General features: G+C 41.0%; 1 protein-coding gene across 2 annotated transcripts in view; it reads right to left on the bottom strand.

Moving 5' to 3' along the window:
* EIF4B (eukaryotic translation initiation factor 4B) overlaps positions 1-11,797 on the bottom strand; it is a 39,448-nt gene extending 27,651 nt beyond the window's left edge. For both annotated transcript variants that reach the window (XM_069101179.1, XM_069101180.1), the window contains exon 1: positions 11,656-11,797. In XM_069101179.1, the coding sequence (XP_068957280.1) occupies positions 11,656-11,668 (13 nt within the window). In that variant the 5' untranslated portion in view covers positions 11,669-11,797. The remainder of the gene's footprint in view (positions 1-11,655) is intronic.
* Positions 11,798-23,268: the final 11,471 nt, after the last annotated feature.

Below are 23,268 nucleotides of genomic sequence, written 5' to 3'. Positions count from 1 at the left end.
GTTCTGTAAGCTTTTGAGTTTTAAATTTTCTCCCTCTCCCCAAGATAGCATGCAATCTGATAGTCTCTACATAAACATTAATATTAAACATGTTTTCACATTAATCATATTGTAAAGAATTATAACCAATGGAATGAACCATGAGAAAGAAGAAACAAAATAAAAGAGAGAGCAAATAGTCTGCTTCGATTTGCAGTCAGCCTCTGTAATTCCTTCTCTGGATGTGGACAGCATTTCCCATCATGAGCCTTTTGGAGGTGTCTTAGAAACTTGCACTGCTGAGAAGAGCCAAGTCTAGCAAAGCTAGTCATCGCACAATGTGGCTGTGACAGTGTCCAATGTTCTCCTGGTTCTGCTCCCCTCACTCAGCATCGGTTCATATGTTTTTCTGAAGTTCGCCTGCTCATTTCTTATAGCACAATAGTATACTACACCTGATAACTCTATTTGTCGAGCAGCCCTTATACTCAAATTAGATTTCAGGAGACGCGTCTTGGCTCTCTGTGGCACAAGGGAAAATTCAACTGCACATTCTTCTCTTCCTTATCCTTCATTTATTAAGTATCACATGAGTTGTGCCAAGGGCTGAGGATGCAAAGAAAGGTCTTGTCCTCACAAGAAGCGAATATTTTAATGTAGGAGACAACATATAAACCACTATGTACATACAAGATACATACAGTGTAAATGGGAAGTAATTTTAGGTGGGAAGTTGAAAGATAAACAATAAGAGGGGGTATGGGAAAGGGGTAAAATAAAAAAGCTCTTATAACAAAAGGTGACATTTGGGCTGAATCTTGAAGCTAGGAAGGAGGCAAAGGTGAAAAAAAATAGAGCAGTCTAAACATGGGGGACAGTCCATGAAGAGGCAGAGTTGGAAGACTGAATGCTCTGTTTGAAGAATAGTGAGATCAGTGTAATTGGATTGTAGAGTATAGAGAGAAAAGTAAAATATAAGACTGGAAAATAAATAGAAAGGAGACAGGTTGTGAATGGGTTTAAACAAAGAATTTTATATTTGATCCTGGAGGTAACAGAGAGTTACTGGAGTTTACTGAGTGGGGAGAGGGGAGGAGGAGGAAGCATGGTCAAATGTGTACTTCAGGAAAATCACCATGTAGCCAAGTGGAGGAAGAACTGGAATGGAGATTTAAGGCAAGGAGAATAACCAGCAGGTTATTACATCAGTGTAGGTATAAGGTGAAGAGAATTTGTACCGGGCTGGCTGTTGTGAGTGGAGAGGGGAGCACCTACAAAAGATGGTGGGAAGGTAGAAATGACAAGACTTATTTAATGATTGGATATGTGAAGTCAGTAATGAGCCTGGGTCATAACTAGGAGGACAGTATTGTCCTCAATGTAATAAGGAAGTCTGGAAGAGAGAAAAATGTAAAACGTTCAGTTTTGGACACATTGAGATTAAGATGGCTGTGCAACATCCAGTTGGTAATGAAACTGGAGGTCAGGACAAAAGTTAAAAATGGATCAATAAATCCAAGAATTGGATCCATGAGAGCTCATGGGATCACCAGGTGAGAAAGTATAGAGAAGACAGAGGTCCAAAAACAGACCTCATGGTTACTGGCCATGACCTGGATGGAAGGTCCAAAGACTGAGAAGGAACAAGGACAAAGAGAACCAAGAGAGATCACAAAACCAAGACAGGAGGAGGGCAGATCTACAGTATATAAGGCTGAAGAGTAGTCAAGGATGAGGATAAAGAAAAAGCCATATGGCCTCTAACTTGGCACCCACCCTCCTAAACACCTTCCTTTTCAATTCTAACACCAGGAAGCCAAGGAGAATTTCCTATTACAAAATATTAAGATAGCACACTGAGCCAAAAAAGGGGATATAAGCACAATACTTCAAGTGTGCAATTACTTTGCAGGAAATTTAATGTTTTAAAGTTAATGGAATAGTAGTACTAGAGCTATATTGACAACTATGTAATGAAAGTCATAGGTTACTACCATGCCTGTTAGTCCTAATTGTGTTCCACAAAGGCAAAGTAACACTCATGTGGTAGCCGACCAGGTCAGGTTGAGTAGAAGACAGGCATGGTAAAAATCTGACCAAAGAATAGCCCTGGCTCATATATTGTTGGCAAGGAATCTTTTTTAAATTGTGGTTTTTTTTTGGGGGGTGGAGGGAGAATTTAGTGACCCAGACAGACACACCTGAAAAAGGCACTAGGCATCACTCAGACATGGTAAATTTGTTCTTCACTTCAATATTGGTTTGTTTTTAACTTCTTTTATATCCTGATGCTACTTAATACCAGAGAAAGGTCTTAGAATATTCTGTACTGTGGTTTGGGCTGTGAAATAAAATTTTTGTGATACAATAATGCTTAATATTCATTCACACATACATTTTCAACATATTCACTGAGCAATTACCCTGTGTGAAACACTGTGCTATGTAAAGGGATTCTAAGATAAGTAATACTTGTAGGGATTATCTCAGGGGGTTGTTGGGAGAGCACAATGAGATAAACTGGTTTGTAAATGAGTTCACAAACTTTAAAACTCGATGTAAACAAATATCAATGGATATTTTCTACTTTTTAGTCTTCAATCAACTGAAATAAAGCCAAGCAGCACCTAAGTACAAACTTGCCTTTTAAGAAAACGTACCAAAAGGTTGCAACCCTTTTATATGAATGGAACATGAATCCTGTTCCTAAAAACTTTCCAGAAAAGTCCTCAATAAATATAATATGCCTTACAGTTTACAAAGTCTCATATTTTTGAAACCGAGCCATAGGATCACGTGTTAGAAGGCACTTTTACAGTTGACCTGGTCCACATTTAACCCTTCCCCAACCCAACCAATCGTCAACCAAAAAAACCCAAAACAAAACAAAACAGATGAGGGTACAAAAGTGGAAGAATTGGCTAAAGATCACAGCAACTATGAGAGTTGTATTTTATAGGTCTTCTGATTTCAAGTCAAATGGTATTTCCCCTTTAATCTGTTACTTTTCTAGGACTGGCTTGACCTTGTTAAATTGAACGCAAGTAATAAAATGCACTTATTAATCCTATAAGACATTGCGTGGTATCCATGCAATGCCAGGAGAGCTAGAAACCCACCCCCACATCCCCAACACACATGTTGGGTGAACTTATTGTGCAATTTCTGGGGGGACACAGACAAGAGAAAGTACTTCCCCTTCAATGAGATTTAAGTGTGTGCAATGTTAACAGATTAGTCCACTGAAAATACATTCATGTTCTACTACATCAACCAACTAATCAACGAGCATTCATAAAGTGCCTATCATGTACTAGGCTAGAGGTGGGGAATCTGCAGCTTCAGGGCTACTTGCAGCCCTCTTGGCCCTCAAGTGTAGTTCTTTGACTGAATCCAAACTCCAAAGAACAAATCCCCTTAATAAAAGATTTGTTCTGTAAAACTTGGACAGAAGTTCCCTATTCCTATACTAGGCTCTAGGAATAAAGAGACTTAAGTAAAGTCAGTCTAAGTTCAAGAACCTTACATTCTACTGGAGGGACAGAACACATGCACTGATAGGTATAGGACATACACAAAATAAATATAAAGTAATTTCAAGGGGTTGACAATTTTGTGGATAATCAGGTGACCTCTTGAAGGAAGTGGAACTTTAGATGATCCTTGAAGGGAACTCGAGGTTCTAAGAAGTGAAGAGTAAGAACATTTCAGGGATGTGGGTGTGTTTGGTGCAAAATACAGTGGCAATGCCCATTGAACATCTCCAACAGAAGGGTCGATAGACATCTTAAACTTATCAGCATGTCCAAAATGGAATTCACTATCTTTTCCCTCAAGCCCTCCCCCTCCTTATAATTTTCTTATTACTGTATCACCATCCTTCCAGTCACCCAGGCTCCCAAACTAGATGCCTCCAAACTCCTCACACTGTGCCCCCTTATCCAACCTGTGGTCCAGGACTAGTGATGGTACCTTCAAAACATTCTCATATGTGTGTGTGTGTGTGTGTATATCCTCCTCTCTCACCTGTCAACCACTCTGGTGAGGGCCCTCATTACTTTGTGCCTCAAGTACTGGAATAATCTTCTGGTTTGTCTCAACTGTTTTCCAAAAGTACAGGTCTAACTAGGTCACTCCCCCTTCAATAAATTCCAGTGGACCGTTATTACTTCCTGGATCAAATATGCTCCCTCCCTCTCTAGTCTTTACCCCATCTTCTCTAAGTACTCAGTAATCTAATAACACCGGTCTCCTTTGGGTTCCTTGCACATGATACTTCATTTCCCAACCTACAGGTAATTTCCCTGGTTGTCCCCATGTCTGGATTGCTCTCTTTCCACCTCCTGGCTCCCCGCTGTGGTTGTTTCTGTATCAGATCAATACTGTCCATAAGGTTTTCTTGGCAAAGATACTGGAGTGATTTGCCATTTCCTTTTCCATCGGATTAAGGCAAATAGAAGTCACTTGTCCATGGGCACACAACTAATGTCTGAAGCTACATTTGAACTCAGATCTTCCGGACTCCAGGCCTGGCACTCTCTATACCCACCGAGGTACCTGGCAGGCTTCTTTCAGGTCCCAGGTAAAATCCCACTTTCTGTAAGAAGCCTTTCCTGGTGCTGCTTAATGGTTGTTTTTTCCCCTCTGACATTAGATTGTAAACTCCTTAACAGCAGAGACAGTCTTCTACCTTTCTTTGTATAACTAGCACTTAGGAGAATGCCAGGTATATGCTAAGTACTTAATCTGTAAAAAGCTTAGCAAATTTTAAGGTGCTATGTAAATGCTAGTTAGCTATTATCATTATTAAATCAAAGCAGAGATAAACAAGAATTATGCAAATGTCCCTTATCCCTCAAATTTTTAAGAAAGCTCAAATATTCCTCTCTTCTCCCATTCCTAGAGAATTTTCCAATTATTTTTGTTAATGATTTTTCAAATCTACTTTTCAAGTTCATTCTCCCTCCTCACCTCTAGTCTCACATCTCCAACTGCCCACTAGACATCTCAAAATAGTTTTCCTACAGCCATCTTTATGACGCCCATCCTTCTCCCAATCCTTCCCCACTGTTGCCTTACCATCCTCCCTGTTACTCAAGCTAGTAACCTAGGTGTTACCCTGTATTCCTTACCCCATCCCCCACTCAATTTATTGCCAAGGCCTGTTTGATTTTACCTTTGGAACATCTCTTGCATAGACTTCCTTTCTTCCTCAGACACCCCCCCCACCATCTCATGAGCCTGTATTATTCCAATAACCTGCTAGCTGGTCGCCCTGCTTTAGGTCTCCCCCCACTCTATCCTCCACTCAGATGTCAAATTCACCTTTCTAAAGTCAAAGTGTGATCATACCACACACACCCAAACAACTCCAGTGCCTCCCTATTACCTCCAAGATAACCCTTTCACCCCTTCTTCCTCTCCATGTAATGTGAAATCCAGTGACACTGGCCTTCTTGTGGTTCACTGAACAATTCACTCCATCTCTGGACTTCATGAATTTTCCCTGGCTGTCCCCCTTGCCTGGAACTCTCTTCATTCTCATCTCTGTTTCCTGGACTTCTTGAAGTCCTAAAGCCTCATTTTCCCAATCCTCCTTAATTCTAAGGTCTTCCCTCTGTTATCTCCAATTTTCTTTTCTGTATCTTATTTGTACATAGTTATTTGTATCTTCTCCAAAATGTAAGCTCCTTGAAAGCAAAAGCTGTCTTTTTTGGCTTTCTCTGAATCCTGATAAATATTTGCTGACTGACAAGAGATGTAATATTACATAGAAAACAGGTCAGTTTGATGGAACTGAAGAGCATATAAAAGGGAGTAATGTGTAATCAGTCTGGAAAGATAGGTGGAAGCCACATTAAGAACATCATGAAATGCCAAACAATAGAGTTTGTATTTTATCCTAAAGAGAATAGGGTGCCACTGGGTTGTTTGCTTTTTTGAGCAGACAAGTGAGGTTGTTAAACTCATATAAAAATATATAAGGGAGGGAGGGGAGGTTGGAGTAAGGTAGAACAATTCGAATACTATAGAAGCAAGTAGTTCAGATGAAGTACCCAAATAGAGTAAATGTAAGAAAATGCCTTTCAAAGGACTTTGCAAAGCTCTGGAGAAACAAATTCTAAAGACAGCTAGCAACAGCCCTCAAGGAATTTACAATCCTAATAGGAGGGATATAAGGAAGGGGATCCCAGGGGAGAGAAGTTACCAAGTAGGAAGTGAGTAGAGCCAGGAGAGGACATTGGCTTTCAGTGGTAAAGGAAGAACTAAGTTGATTTGGGTAATTATGACATGCCAAGAATAAGTAATCATAGTAATCTATAGTTTTTGCACAATAAAACAAGTCTCAACCAGAAGAGGGAGGTAGAGGTACCCTGAGGTAGCTTAATTCCCTAATCAAGTGGGGAAGGGGGAATCCAAAAAAGTAGGGGTAAACAGCTTGGTTAGAGAAGTGCTTAGGAGTCAGGGAGGAGAGAGAGATGTAGTAGAAGATTCCCGAGGACTAGGAAACAAACAGATTGGAGGTGTGACTATGTTCCCTATATTCTGTAAGCCCTGCAAGTTTCCTGTCAGCTACAAGTTTAGGATTAAACAACTTTTCAGTATTCTAATTAGACACATGTTTATAAGAACCATTTTAAAGATATCCTTTTGAAATCAGACAATCCAAATTTATCTTGACCTAAATAAATTAGGCATGGCCTTACTAGTACCTAAAACCACTTAGAAAAAAAAAGGGGGAAGGGAATACCTTCTCTAGCTGCCTCCATAAAAAGAGCTCTGAGGCATATTTGTAATCGGAAGGATCTTCAGTTTAAGTAGAAGCACCCTTTTTAAGGGAAAATATTTTTGAAGGCTTCCTAAACAATTCTCTTCATCATTTTAAAGTTCTCAACATAGGAGACACATATATATGTGAAAATTTAGGGTTGACAGAGAGTGTGTATACACTTTCAACTAGCCACGGTTAAAGTTCATTTGGTCAAAGACCAAATTTAAGCAGGAAAAGACAGATCCTAGAATTCTAAAATCAAGCAGACTTAAAACCCTCAAAAAACCACACACAACATATAAACCAAACTTGCAACAAATAGCCAACAACTTAAGAGGAAAAAAAAAATCAATGAATGAACAGCCTTTTCTACAAAAAGGACTTGTTTCTGCATCATAGAGTACCATGCTCAGCAATAATCATTTAAAGAAATTAATCCAAACCAAATAAGCACTTGAATTTTAGATTAAAACGAACAAATATCAGTTTCTATTAACAACCATGCCAGGCCAACCACTTATCTACCCTTCTGAATAATCTAGTATTCCCTGGCTAAGAAAGTCAGAAATTAAATCCTGCTTAAATTGCTCCAGAAAGAAACACTACTCTTTAAGAACTGTGGGCCTGGAAGGATTATCCAGTAAATGCAAAATACTGACCTATCAAAATTCCATTAAAAATGTGAGCACGGAAAATCATACCAATGTGCAAATATCTAACAGTATGTTTAATAGGATAAAATAGTACTACTTTAAGATAGTTTACTTTCGCCCTTCTATTTAGTCTAGTGTCACTGGAGAACTGGAGCCAGGCGACATATAAAGATCTTCTCCACCCCCAGCTCTTAAGTTACTTGACCTCTCTGTGACCAATTTCTCCACCTGGAAATTGAGGACCTTTTTTTCACCCTCAGGGTTGAGAGGATGAATTTAACTAGCATCAAACTATTTATCTATCTAGTTCCTAACACACACGACAGTCTGTTATGTTTTCAAACTTCAGAAATGCTTTAAGTTCAAAGTATTTATACTTAAGGTTCAATTCACTACCACGAGCAACACAGAATACATTATCTTATATTCAATCAGAAATCAACAAGTATTTATTAAGGGTCTACTCTGACACTCGGGGAATGAAACAGTCTCCACTCCCAAGCAGCTAATGTTCTAACAAGAGAGACAAAGACATTTGTCTTATTGTAAATATGAACATCTGGAAGGAAAAGAGGAGATTGGGGGCAGTCAAGAGATGGGGTTTGTTATGTGAGGAAAGGCAAGTAGGCCAGTGTGGAAGGACTGCAGAATATATGAGGGAAGTAAAACATAAGGAGTCTGAAAAGGTCAGAAGGGCAAGATTGTGAAAGGGTTTAAAGCTAATCAGTTTATTTCTGATCCTAATGGTTACTAGGATTGTATTGACAAGTAATGTGGAGGATAGACATAAGTGGGGGACAGACTTGAGAAGGGAGACCAATTAGGAAATCATAGTAATAAGGAGGCGACAAGGGCTTTAACTAAGGGGGTAGGGAAATGGGAGCAGAGGGAAGGAGTCAGAGAACAGTGTGAAGAATTCAATGGCCCAAGGTTATGAACTGCTTTTGGAGGACATAATTGTACAGGTTGAGTTTGAGATACTTCCCCTTATTGTTGTGGAGAAAAATAGAAAAGGATGGTTGAAACAAACAAGGTAAATTTAGACCAAAACAAAACAAAAAACCCAAAACCAAAAACATTAAGGCAGCATTCAAACTAAAACCATGGATACATATACTCAAAAAGGACATGGTACCTGTTTTTCTGTATATATATTATTCTTGCTGAGGAATAATATTGTAGAAAATATTATTTGGTGCTTTTTAATGTACTTCTCTGTACATAGGTTTCCCCTAGAAGGTAAGACTCTTAAAGGCAATTATTTTGGTTCTGTTTTTCTGTCCCCAAGCCACCTTTTGTGAATGGCCTTTAAGAGAGGCTTTAAGTAATAATGCAAATCTGAAGGCTACCAAAGAATAATTCTTCAATAGTCTTTTTAGTATAGATCTGTGATTTCATCAGTTCTGAATATAGAGGAAAAGTCTACCAAGGTAAATTTGCAACTCATCCAAGTTTCAGAGTTGCCTGGAGAACTGAGAAATTGAGTGACTTGACCAAAGTCTCTCTCCACTATGTTGCAGCTCACAAGAAAAAGAAAGAACTTGATTATAGCAAATAACAACAGTGGAATTAGAAGAACACTATATTCGGAGTGAAAGGGCTTGGGTTCAAATCCAGAATTTTCTGTTCATATCTTGTATTAATTTGAAAAGTCATAGGAATTTAGTTTTAGAAAGGAATTTGGAGGTTATCTTACCCACAATCCTCATTTATACATGGTCTTGAGACCAAGATAGGTTAAATGATTCAGCCAGGGTCTGAGATGGATTTTGGACCCACATTTCCTTGACTATCAGTCTATATTCACTAAGCTGCAACTCAACCTCTCTAGGCCTCAGTTTCCTCATCAGTAAAATGAGAGGAGTATCAAGATACTCAGCTTATGAACAAATCTGCTAAATTTATCACAAATAAAAATTTTAAGAAAAACCCAAATTTCGGAGATATGTCTTCTTGAGGTGTCAATCAAGAAAACAGTTAAGTCCTCTGATTTACCTGGCTCATGAGGAATCTGGATATCCTTTACTCGGTAGTAGGCTGCCCTAGGATACTTCCATGGTTCTTGAAGGTCAATACTAGGTCACAATGGAAAACAGTATTGCTCCACTGAGTTTCTAAAGGGGTCAATATTGGTTGTGAAAGGCATTTATGAAATCATCCTTAAGCATTTCAAGAAGGACCAGTTTATTCCTTAAAAAAAAAAAAATGCCAAGTGGGCACCAAAATACTGAAAATGCCACCCTATGCTTCCTTGGTTCATTCAGATTATTGTTGGGGACTGGGAACCAGAATATAGCATTCTGCTTTGTGAAGACAGCTTAATCATCTGGATTCAAGACTGGAAAGACAAAACAAGGGAATATGACAGAAATCTATAAAAAGTTACTGAGTAATCACAACCAGTATGGACTTTATTTTCCTCCCTTGTAAAATAAGGGTAAGAGAGAATTTTAGAGATAGATGGGATACTAAAGGCCATTGAGGGTTATAGGATCACCTGAAATTCCTTTGGGTCTAAAATGATAGGTGTGTACAAAGTGATTACAGATGTATTCAACAATCCCTGGAATTACTGGCACTTTCTGGACACAGATTTTGGCCTTGAATTTGAAAGAGGTAAATTTAAGATAAAATAAAAGTACTACTTTACATGCAAAATCAAACCCAACCAAAACTCAAACCAGTAATTTTGCAATCAAGAGTTAGTAGAATTCATTGACCAGTAGAGTGGCTTTCACACAGAAGTAGAGATAATAACCTATGCCCTTTTCACAACCATTTCAAAAGCAACAATAGGCTTGATTAACCACGGTTTGTTTCCAGTAGGGCAATTCATACCTATTCAAAAAGCCTATTCCCTTCAGCATTTGTGCAAGGCTCAGTAACATTTAAAACAAATTTGCAAGAACGACTATTAAGCCCTTCCGGTCTATGGTACCTAATTATGGGGGAAGAAATAATTCTTATGGTCTGAATACCACAAAAAGGGCCAGAATCCCAACGTCTGTTCCCTAACAACTTTTTTGGAACTAAAAGAAAAAGTAGACTATGGAACACATCTGACTCTACAGCAGGGAAGTTTAAACTTTCTTTTTTGGTCATGAGAACCTTTAGAACTCTAGTGAAACCTCTACTTTCCTTTATTAAAGGGTTTTTAAGTGAATAAAATACAACGTATTATGGACCAGGGGTTAAAAATTCTCGGTCTAGAGGATGGAGCATACCAAGAGACATGACAGAAAACTCCAGCAGACTGCCGGGAAATGGTGCAAAGCCATATGCAGATTAGAGGCATGCAGCATGTCTAGGATGGGCCTAACGAAGGATAAAGACCCAACGAAACCGATGATATTGTAATAATACCACCTTTCATTGGTACATAGCTTTTAACTCTTCCAGAACCCTGAAAGGCAAGAGCGTGGAAGGCAGGCGGGTGCAGGGAGAGTGCGTGGAGAAAATCGCGAACCCCACCCCGCCGCTTCGCTTCCTCTTCCGAGGCCCGGCCCGCGTGTCGGCCCCACACGTGGGCGCTGCACTCTAGGGCCAGAGACCAAATACGAATCCCCCCACCTTTCACCTCCCCGGGCACATGCGCGGTTGGTCAGTGTAGGGACATAGGCAGTCGACGAAAAGAGGGACAGAAGGAGGGGAAGAGGGTAAAAAGGAGGGGAACCCGGACCGCGTAGAGATCCCCGTCTGGGCACCGGCGCGCGTGCGCGAAGGTCGCCGCCTCCACTCCTCTGCTTCCCGCGCACGCGCGCCGTTCCCTTCCCCCCCCTCCTCACCCCCTGCAACCGGCTCTCGAGCTCGCATTCTAACCGCTCCCCGCGATCTCTCCACCATCTCAACGGCCTCGCGCCCCTGAGACCTAGTATGGAGCGCGGCCACCCACCCCTCCTTCCCCGCACGCGCACGGTGTCTGGCGCTTATGGGGGCAGGGTGGGGGGGTGGTTCTCGCGCCTTCCGCGGATTCTTTCCGCCCCCTCCCCACTCCAGTTCGCGCTGCAGCCCGTCCCCGCCCCCAATTAAGCCTCGAGCTGACGGGGTAAAAAGGGTGTGAGGGGTAAGGAAGGACACCTTTCCCCCATCCCCGAGGGGGGACCCTGAAAGGGCTGAGCCACCTGCCAGGCGCAGCCTCAAACCCCAGAAGACGGCCGCAGCTCCAGCTCCCCGGTTCAAGGGAGCCAGCGGATTGGGCCCAAAGCGGGGTTTCAGGGCCCGGTAGTCCGCGGCACTCCGGCGCTCACTCACCTGAAGCCGCCATGTTGGGAGAGGGAGAGAGAACGCAAAGGACCCGGATGAGGCAGTCACGTGATTATAGCGAGCGCGTCGGGCTGGGAGACGCGAAGCTGGGCGGGGGGGCCTGGTTAGGGGGAGGGGAGACGAGGGGACCAGGCGGTGCTGAGCTGGGCGCATCTACGTAGCACGAGGGCGGCAGGGTTGCGTCAGGCAAAGGGACGAAGTACAACGTGTGGGACTTGAGGGCGTGACTTGCCCGGCGCGTAGGGATGGCGTGACGTGGAGCGTGTGGGGCGGGGCCCATCTTGGGGCGGGGCCAATTGATTCTTGGGTCCTCCCGCCCAAAGGAAAGATGGAAAAGGGGGCGGGCGGGAGAACTTTGCCCCAATCTTCATTGAGTTCCAAAGGGAGTGTAAAAATAATGAACAGAATCATTGGTTTAGATTAGAAAGAAACATCAGAGGTTATAGTTATATAGTCCTAACTCCTTTATTGCTCAAAATGAGGAAACAGTACTGGAGAAGTAAACATACCCAAAATTACCCAGCTGGTAAATTAGCAAAACCAAGATAAAGCCAGCTCTGCTGGTTCCAGAATCAGTGCAATTTCTGCTGTTTCTGCTACATCATTTGGCCTCATTGATTTTTTATAATAGTAAAACTTTTTTTCATTATATTGCATTTTGTCAGCATATGTCCAGTCTAAATTTATGATGTGTCAAATTTGTTATTTATCAAATTAAACATTTTAAAGTTCAAAAATGACATTGACCTCATTGCTGTTTTTCCCATAAACCACTCCATGCATTTCACTGCATGGAATGCTCTCCCTCCTCATCTCTGTCCCCTAGTCTTCCTTCAACCCTCAACTAAAACCCCACCTTCTTTGGGAAGTCTTTGCAGGTCACTCCTAAGGCTGGTGCCTTCTCTCTAAGATGACTTCTAGCTTATCCTGTCTCTATCCTGTTTGCATGTTGTCTTTCCTTTAGAACTGTGAGCACCTTGTGGCAGGAACTGTTTTTGCTGTTCTTTTTTCATTCAGGAAAGATTATGAACAGGGTACTTTGACTTGCCTTGGGTTGCATAGCTAGTCTATATAAGAAGTGGAACTTGAACCCAGAGTGGTTTTCTGTCCAGTTGAACCATATAACAACTGTGTGCAATAGATACCACAGGAATTGTTTGCCATTTTCAAAGGAGGAAACAGATAAAGAGACGTTAGGGGACATTTCCCAGGGTAGGATTTGAAGTCAGATCATGCTGATCCAAAGTTCAGTACTCTATCCACTATATCATGCTGCTTCTCTAAAATGTGGCACCAAAAATTATAACCCATGTATCTAATATAGCACGAAATGAATAGGGCAGCATTGGAGGACTACTGTTTTGAATTCTGCCCCATAGGCTTACTGGCCATGCCCTGGCCAAGTCACTTACTTTCTCTCCTCTGATCTGACTGCTGCCCTCCCTGACTTCTTTTAAGTCCCACCTTCTATAGAAAATCCTTCTCAACTCCTTTCAATTCTATTCTAGTGCCTTCTTTGTGTGAATTATTTCCTCTTTGTCCTGTATATAGTTTGCTTTGTATATATTTATTGCATGTTCTCTCCCCTATTAGACTGTAAGCTCCTTGAGGGCAGGGACTGTTTATTTTTCTTATTTGTATCTCCAGTGCTTAACACAATACCTGGCATGTATTGAGTCCTGAATTCAGGCCTTCCTGAATCCAGACCTGGCACTCTCTATCCACTTTGACACTTATCTGCTCTGCTTAGCACATAGTAGACAATTAATAAATGTTGATTGATTGACTTAGCTCTCTCATCCACAGTTTCCTTATCTGTAAAATGGGGATAGCACCCCACAGTATTATTGTAAAGGGCAAATAAGATAGCATTTTAAGTGTTTGGCAAACAGTAAAATGCAATTTAAGTGTTAGATAGTATTATTATTATACTCACTGACATCTTTTGCTTGTAGCCACTATTCACACACAGGATTGTGATTATCTGCTTCCAGCATCACCATTCCTATCTGGTTTCATAGCAACCTCTTAACAGTATACAGGTTGACATATATAGTAACTATGATATGATAATGTCACATCACAGGGTACATTTCCTGTAACAAAAAGAAAGTTTCCATTGGCTAAAGTCAATTTTTAAAAAGAATTAGCTGATTATGGCAAAAGGTATTTCAGTTGCCATGTTTGGGCATCAGATTCTCCTTTCTGTGCACTGACACAATTCAGTTATTGGGACCAGAACACAGCCCTTCCAAGGAAGAAAGTATTGCTAAGTAGTTTGTTGTTTACTGTTTGTTGAGTCAGTTGCACAGATTAGGCTTTGAACTGAAGGAAACTGACAAATGTACAGGAATACTGGAGGGAATTTTGCTAACTTGAGTGGGCAGAGCATTATCTCCAAGGAAGCAAGGATATGTGTTTGTGTGACAACAGAAGAAACGAAGTTTGCAGAAAACTTGGCTGCCTCGGGAAACATTCTCACTGCAGAACTCTCACAAGAGTTAAGGGTAGAATTGATCATCTGGGATCATAATTCAGATACCTTTTTCATAGAGAAAGTCTGTAGACCTGTTCAAGATGAGGAAAAAAGAAATCTTCAGGTGGGAGGGAAGTGAGCCATGAGAGAGCAACATCTACTTAAGAGTATTTCTGGGTAGCCAAGTTCTCCATAAGTGAGAGCTCATGTTGAAATTGCAGAAAGCTTCCCTCTTACTACTTTGTGGCAGTATCGCTGACCACAGCCAGAAGAAACAAACTATCCTAAAAGGTAAGCTGGAACTCCAAGGAGGAGCGTTTAGCTCTGGTCTTGAGCAGTGACCAGGCTGATAATATGTAGACAAGACTGAGACAAAATAAAGACAGGGTCATAGCCCATAATTCAACAGTCCTGAAGCCAAGCCCTGTGGTTTTGAACTAAGTGCAGAGAATTTGGTGTTTTACTTAGCAGCTTTATTGAAATTTGGATGGAATGGAGAGGGTGCAGGAAATATCCCTGTCTAAACTTTGTGTCTCACCTATAGAATTAAGTAACAATATGATAATGGTCACTCCCTTTTATAGGGTGCTTTATAGTTTAAAAAATGAAGTGCTTTCTTCACTACAGTCCTGTAGGGTAGCTAGCACAAGTATTCTCCTCACCATTTCACAGTTAACTGTGGGTTCAGATCCTGGCTCTGACGCTCACCATCTATATAACCATGGAGTGGAGTCACTTAACTCCTTTGAGCCTCAATTTCCTCAGATTTTTTTTTTCTCTTTGGAGGGGGGAAGGCAGGGCAATTGGGGTTAAGTGACTTGCCCAAGGTCACATGGCGAGTAACTGTTAAGTGTCTGAGGTTGGGTTTGAACTCAGGTCATCCTGACTCCAGGTTCAGTGCTCTATTCACCTAGCTGCCCCCTCAGATTTTTTTTTTAAAAGGGTAAAAATACTTAAACCACCTACCTCATGATGATGCAGTGGATAGAGTATTGGGCTAGAAGTCAGGAGTATCTGAGTTCAAATATAGCCACAGACACTTACTAGCCGTGTGACCCTGGGCAAGTCACTTAACTTTGCCTCAGTTTCCTTATCTGTAAAATGAACTGGAGAAGGAAATGGCAAATTACCTCAGTATCTTTGCCAAGAAAACTTCAAATAGGGTCATGAACAGAGTTGGACATGACTGAATGATTAGGTAGCAACAATAACCTACCTCATAGGATTAATTGTGAGGAAAGAACTTTATAAACCACAAAGCACTATTTAAATATGAGTTGTTATTAAGCCCATGACTAGCAAGTAGAACAGTAGAGACCTGAATGCAAGATTTCTGACTCCCCAGGGCTAGGGTTCTTTCTGTATGCTTCAGTGATAAAGATAAGTCACGTTTAAGAAGTGAGTGAACCTAGCCCTCTCTCCACTTTGTTTTCTAGTCAGTATTTTCAGTATTCAGTACCCAAGTCAAATGATGTGAGCATCCAGCCATCATCCTTACATACTAAATTCTATAATAAGTTTCATTGCCAAGAATAAGCCATTCAAGAAATGGATGTTGACTGATGAGGTTTTAAAGAGAACCACAGCAGTGAACTAGGGAACATCACTTAAGCACCTGGATTCATCAGAGTCTATTGAAATTATAACCCAGTTTTCAATAGCAGTAGTTTTTCCATGCAGGTGAAGAGCCAATCTTTTCTTCCTTTGTTGTAATTCATTCTAAATTGAGAAATCATTTGACACAATTTGGAAAAAGCAGGAAAGCTTTCTTTTTTTTTTTTCTAGTTTGTAAGCAGGAAAGTGAAAAAAAATTTTCTGTCTAATGTTGTATCTGGGATGTCTTGTATTAGAGTGCTTGAAATTTTCTTTAAAAAATTGTATTTGTGGGGCAGCCAGGTAGCACAGTGAGTAAGAGCACCGGCTCCAGTGTTGGGATGACCTGGAGATAGAACCCCGGGCTCAGACACTCAGCACCACACCCAGAAATAACTGGCCGTGTAACCTTGAGCAAGTTACTTAACCCTGATTGCTTTAAAAAAAAAATTGTATTTGTAATCAAGTGACTAAAAATGATAGAGATTTATGATCTTAATCCTGGTGGTTTCTTTTTTAAATTAAAATTCAGAATACAAAAACATTACAACAAAAACAATGTTTTTGCCTTTCTTTGTAGAGTACTTTCTATTCCAGCACAGCATAAGCTTAAACTTAATAAATGCTTGTTGATTTGATCACTTAGTTAAGACAAATCACAGGGCCTCAATTTCAACTACAGAATGAAACATTTAGACTAGGTGATCTCTCTAACATCTTTTCTAGGTCTAAATTTCTGTGATTCTAAGTGAGAATTTTTTGCATGTGTGATCAATGTCCTCATAAAAATGACAAATGCCATTTGAAGAAAGGTGTATCCCCACTAGAGGATGCAAAGGAATCCCTGCTCTCATGGGGCTTCCAGTCTACTAGGCGAGGTTGAGAAATCTGTATTACAATTAAGAAAACTACAAAGTTAATTGAGAGAGGGCATCAGAGAGGTACAAAGGGGAGTCAGAAGAAGCACTGGATTTGGAGCCAGAAGGCCTGGATTTCAGTTGTCTCCAGCATTTCCTTCTATAATAGTCATGACATCGGAGTCTCAGTTTCCTCATTTATAAAATGGGTCATATAACATTTGTATAACCTCCTTCACAGGTTGTTGTAAGGAAATCAGTGAGCTATTGTGAGAAATAAAAAGATGGAAAGATTACTTCTGGTATGATTAAATATGAATTGACAGTTTCATGAATTGATGGTCTACCTCCCATGACTTCCTCTTTCAGTTTATTTCAGTAGCTAAAATCAAATGATCCTTTAAGTTTCTTGGGTCCACAAGTCCCACGAAATTAGGATATCTGACTATTTTAAAATGAACTCCATAGAGAGTTTGCTGCATTGCAGGATGCCATGCTTAGAATTAGAAGCCCTGGACTACGTTCCAACTCCATCTTTGTGCTAGCATGTTCTAGCTTGGGGATTTTCATCTCTCTTGGCCTTACATTACTTATCTTTAAAAGGAAGATGTTGGACTTTATCATATCTAGGGTTCTTTCCAGCTGTAAGCTCTTCTCTTTGCCACAGATTAACTGTGTGACCTTGAGATAAACAGGTCTCTGAGCCTCAGTTTCCTTATCTATGAAAATGAGTATAGTTCTGCTTTCAGTACTTAATTTATCAGATTAAAGTCAGTCCATTCTGTTTAGGACTCTTCCCTGGAGGTCCTAGATATCCACAATGATGAATAAATGTGTGAAAATTCCCTTCAGCGTACTATGCCATCCAGCCATTCACCTTCACAAGATATCTTGGAAATCTGATTTGGGGGCTAGATTTTTTTTATTCCCTACTTATTTATTCTATCCTTCTCCCCCCCCCCCAAATTGGGATAGTTAACCCTTTTGTCTCATGTAGTTTTCATTTATGCTTTCTTGAAATATAAATAAAGCCTAATTGAGATTCAAATGAAGCCATTTGTCTATGCCTTCAAACCCAAGTCAGTTTGGCTCTTACAGGTTGGCCAATAATAGGACCCAGCCCAAGCCTCACTTGCTCATTATTCAGGTTTTGCTGGGTCAGAGTGAATTAGTAATTGACATACAATTTACAGCAGCAAATAAACATAATAACCTTGTATTTGACAAGTGTAAAGACTTAGGATTTTGGGATAAAAATTCATTATTTCCTAAAAATCATTGGGAAAACTGGAAAGCAGCATGGCAGAAATTGGGCATAGACTAATATCATATACCATTTGCCAAGATAAGGTCAAAATGACCTAGATATAAAGAGAGATTTTTACAAGAAAATTAGAAGAACATGGAACATATTGCTTACCAGACATATGGATAAGTGAACAATTTATGAATAAACGAGATCTTTAGGTGTAAAATGGATCATTTTGATTATACTTAAATTAGAAAAGGTTTTGTAAAGATAAAACAAATGTAGCCAAGATCAGAAAGAAGGCAGAAAGTTAGGGGAAAAAATTTATAGACAGTTTATCAGATAGAGGTCTCATATCAAAAATATATAAAGCACTTTGTCAAGTTTATAAGAATATGAGTCATTCCTCAGTTGATAAATGGTTAAAGGCTATGAATAGGCAATTTTCTGAAGAAGAAATCAAAACAATATATAATCATATGAAAAAATGCTCCAAATAATTATTGATTAGAGAAATGCAAATTAAGAAAACCTTGAGATATAATCTTACATCTCCCATATTTGCTAAAATGAAAGGGGGGGGGGCGGCTAGAACACCAGCCCTGGAGTCAGGAGGACCTGAGTTCAAATGCGGCCTCAGACACTTAACACTTTGGGCAAGTCACTTAACCCCAATTGCCCTCCAAAAATAAAAAAAACAAACCCAAACATCTAGAGTACCTTAAAAAAAAATGAAAGGAGGGAAAAGTGACAAATGTTGAAGGGGATGTGGAAAAATTGGGACATGAATTCATTGTTGGTGGAATTGTGAACTGATCCAACTGTTTTGGAGAGCAATTTGGAATCAAGTCCAAAGAGTTATTAAACTACATATACCCTTTAACCTGGTAATACTGACACATGGTCTATTTCTGAAGACAATTAGGGAAAAAGGAAAAGAACCTATGTTCTAAAATATTTATAGTAAGGGCGGCTAGGTGGCGCAGTGAGTAAAACGCTGGCCTAGGAGTCAGGAGTTTGGTTCCGGCCTCAGACACTTAACACCCACACAAAAATACTATCCGTGTAACCTTGGGCAAGTTACTTAACCCCAACTGCCCTCCAAAAGGCAAACTAAAATAAAATAAAATGTTTATAGTGGCTTTCTTTGTGGTGGCAAAGAACAGGAAATTGCAGGGATGCCCATCCATTGGGGAATGGCTAAACAAATTGTGGTATGTGATTGTGATGGCATACTACTGTGCTATAAGAAATGATGAGCTTAATGATTTTAGAGAATCATGGAAAGACTTGTAAAAAATAACAAAGAGCAAAATGAGCAGAGAACCAAGACAGCATCGTATACAGTAACAGCAATATTGTTTTAAGATCAACTTTGAGTGAATATTATTTTGTCTATTATAAATACCCAAATTGGCCATAAAGAACATACGAAGAAAGAAGCTATTAGCATTCAGAGAAAGAACTGATAAAAAGAAGTATGTATAGAATAATTTTGCATATATTTGTATGTGGTAGCCATCTCTTTGCGGGGGAGGAAGGGAAGGGAAGAAAAAAAAATTACATGATAATTTTGTTGTATATTTGAAAGGAATAGCAAGTTGTACATAGTAAATTTATAGTTTCATATGCAATCATCTTTTTTATTGCACTGTTATAAAAATACTTATTTTATTCCATAAATTAAAAATAAAATAAGAAAATAGCAATTGTTTCTGTTCTGGCCAGAAACCCTGAGGGTCTTTTCCTCCCAGATTGATTCTTTTAAGATGGCAAAGTAGGCCATCTTTTGCCTCAGTTGTTACCTAGCCTTTAATCACTGAATGGGTGTTGCCTCAGACAAATTGAGACCTGGGAAAGACCTTAGCTTAAAAAGGCCAAGGTTTCCCTACTGCCTCTGGGGCCAATTCCAGTCATCCTGATCTGTTTCTTGCCAGTGGATTCCGGAATGAGGAAAGGATAAGGCTGATGACTTTGGGCAACTCTGCCTCACTTAAATCCAGTTCACTTGCAAGTCAAGACATCACCTTCCTGATGTCATTGGTCTTCTTTGAATAGAGAACAAACCAGGAACATCAATAGCAGGTTACCAGCACTTAGGTTCTACTCATGATTTCTGTAACTGTCTAGAGCCAAAGTTCCTTTACTGATCCCCAGTACCTGATAGGAGTTATAAACCCTCATTAGAATATAAGCTCCTTGAGGACAGGAACTATATCATTTTTGTATTTGTATCCTCAATGCCTACCACAGTGCCTGACAAATTGAATGCTTAATACTTGTTTGTTAATTGATATTTGAGTTAAGAATATTTAGCCTTAGTTTTAACGGTACAGTAAGTTTTATGACAGTATAAGAATATACTTCTGTAAGGAGGGGGAAAGAAGTTAAATTGAGTCCAGTGATTTAAGTTGTGACCTGTTTTGCCCTAAAGTTCAGGCTCTGAGCTCTCATTTCAGGGGAAATCAGAAGGAATGTATTTTTAAAGTTAAGGAACTGCTACTGGGCCCTTGGGGCTTGGACGCTCACTCCTTGGAACTCACTTGGTTCTCACTCCTCCTGAACTGGACCTTATGCTCTGGATCTCTATGTGATGGGATCAATATCTCCCATGTAGGCTGGGTTAGTTTTTCCTTAAGAAGTATTGAAGTTCTCTTCAAGACTGAACTGACTCAGGGAAAGAAGGCTCTGGCCAGTGATATAACTTCCATGCTGGTGGCCTAAGTACAAAATCCCACATAAGAGGAGTCAGCAGCTCTACTCTCAGGCTCATGACTGGCAGATGAGCTATTGTGTCCTTGGTGAATATCCTTTATCTGCTGTGGCTGAGCCAGCCGTCTTTTGTTAAGTTGGATATTCTATGAGAGTCCCATTGCATTACAGGCTTGAACCTCAGCTGCTAGGGAGCCTGAGGCAGGCCTGCCTGGCCCATACCATTTGGTGCACAAGTCACAAATTTGGATCAGAGTGGCATTGTTAAATGGTGGAAGAGCTGTGCAGAGGGTGTCTGGTGCCCTGGTGGCCCCTTGCCCTGATGGGGAGAGAGGAGGGTTTGGAAAGTAAAATAGAGGCATTCAGCATTAACTAGAGGTAGGAGTGAATGTGTTCTCTCTTTAAGAACTGTGACCTGTTACAGGGTTTAAGGCTTTGTTTTTCTTGCGTTTTCAGTGGGGAAGTGAGAGGGACAGAAATTAGATTCTCTTTGATTAAAAAAAAAATAAAATTTAAAAGAAATCTCTGCCCTGAAGATAAAAGGTATAAATCATTGTCAAATTAGCATAATTTTTGCATTTGGAGGTGATCTTGGGGCCCATCAGCTGTGTGAGGCAGGTCTATGTCATGCCTAGAGACTGTAATATTGGAATTGTTTGAAAATTGCCCTGTAGGAATTTCTGAGAATTTCTTATATGGCATTTGGGAGGGCATTGGAAAGTGTGCTGTTTGGACTTCTCTGGGACATTTTGGTGCAAGGCATTGGGGGACACACTTGAAAGAACTATGCTTGATCCTCCCCAGGACCCAGAAAACTTTCTGGAATTGGGTATATGGGCCAATGTGCTAAACATACCCTACTTAATTTTCTGGGAAGGACCTGAAGTGGGGATTGCACCTTTTTAAAAAGAGGAATGGCTTCTTCCTCTCTACCCACTGTGAACTGTAACTCTTTCTTTGGGACTTCTGCTAAGGGGTCGTTAAGTGTCCCTCTCAAGTAGACCCCAGCATAGAGAAATAGTAGCAGTATCTGTAGCTGCTCTCAGGCTGGCACAGGGGGGCAATGGCGCAGCCTAGGCATCCTTCTGCCACCAGCAGTGACAGTGCCTTTAGCAGTGCTTGGCCTGGTAAGATGGGGTGAGGATGGGGGTGGGGGGCCTCAGCTCTGAGGGCCCTGTGACAGAGGATTCGTAGTGTCAGTACTACTCAGGTGAGGGTGGGGTGGTAGTAACTGCGGTAAGGCTTGGCCCAGCACAGGGGGACATCATTGCTAGGCCCTGGCACCACAGGGGAGGCAACAGTTGTCCAAGGAGAAGGGGCATTGTTATGGGCAGCAATGAAGTCAGGACCAGCAGAGAGGGTCATTAACGGCTGGCTGCTACTAGCAGGAGTTCAAGTTCAGTGTTGGGACAACTCTTGTCTCCACGTGGAAATGTGTTTAATCAGCAGGCCAGGAAGTGGTGATTTGTGTGGTGGTCTTAAGGAATTCATCAAGTTGAGGGCCCCCCCCCCCCAATCCATGTGAGTAAGACTTTATCCTCTTAGTTGACCAAGAAGCCTATAAAGGGAGGCAGGAGCCAATCCAGTCCCAAGGATAACTTTGTTGCCTTTTAGGGAAACTAATCCCTGTTTTAGGAAGCAAGGGAACCCTAGTATTGCCACAGGGCCCCTCCTTATTCCTGTCAGTGTAGTACTCAATGGCCAGTGTCACCAAGGAGAGACATTGCTCTGAGGTAACTCTAGTTATGGGGGAGATGAAACTGTCTCCTTAACCCTGCAGAAAAAAGGTTGGTCACTCGGCAGAGGCCTCTAAAGAGACAAAGATTTGGTACCCTCCTTCCCATTCTGAGGATCCAGGGAGGGGGAGGTCATAGTTGGTGGGCCTGATGGTGGGCCCTGCAGGGGGCTTGATGGTACAGGCTGACTCCTAGTATTGATGTTGTCACAGAAACAACAACCTGCATGCAAGAGGGCAGTGATCTCTTAGCTGCCTTACTGCAGATGACCCTGACTAAGTGAGGAGATTGGGCAGTTCTGCCAGTTCACCCACGAGTGCTATGACCTGATCTTCCTGGTGCTACCCCTGCTGATCATCACCACTTTACATTGGGGAACCCACCGTGAATCACCAAGATGTGGCATCATGCGCCTTGTGGACCACGGTGTTAAGATCCGAGATTTGGCTCTTCCTAAGGGAGGAGGAGGAGGGACTTTCTCACCAGTAGTCTAACCTTCTTTCTGGAAGTTGTAAGGTTGTTTTTTGTTGTTGCTTTGCTTTTCTGTTAGTTTTTCATTTTCATTTTTTCCTCATTCTTTATTGTCCATTGCAGGCTCCCTCCTCCCTTTCCTCCCCCCCCTCCCCCCAGAATTAGGATTATTCAGTAAAGGCTCTAAAGCCTTTTAGTGGGGAAAGTCCTCTAGAAGACATTTAGGACCTTGCCACAAAGGGCTATGTTGTGGGAGGAGTAGTATTTTTTTTTTCTTTTTGGAGGCAGAAGGTAGGGCATTGGGGTTAAGTGACTTGCCCAAGGTCACACAGCTAGTTTTTGTGTTAAGTGTCTGAGGTCAGATATGAACTCAGGTCCTCCTGACTCACTTGAGGGCTGGTGCTCTATCCGCTGCACCACCTAGGCCCCCCCCCCAAGTATTTGCTTTCTAAGTTAGATTAGTTTTTCTTTAAAAGGCATTGTAATTATCCTTAAGGCTAACTGTCT

Source organism: Petaurus breviceps, unplaced genomic scaffold, assembly GCF_028583685.1.
Source record: "Petaurus breviceps papuanus isolate PSGF00001 unplaced genomic scaffold, PetGlider_PUasm1.0 454, whole genome shotgun sequence".
NCBI lineage: Eukaryota > Metazoa > Chordata > Mammalia > Diprotodontia > Petauridae > Petaurus > Petaurus breviceps.
This window is presented reverse-complemented; position numbering and strand designations above follow the sequence as displayed.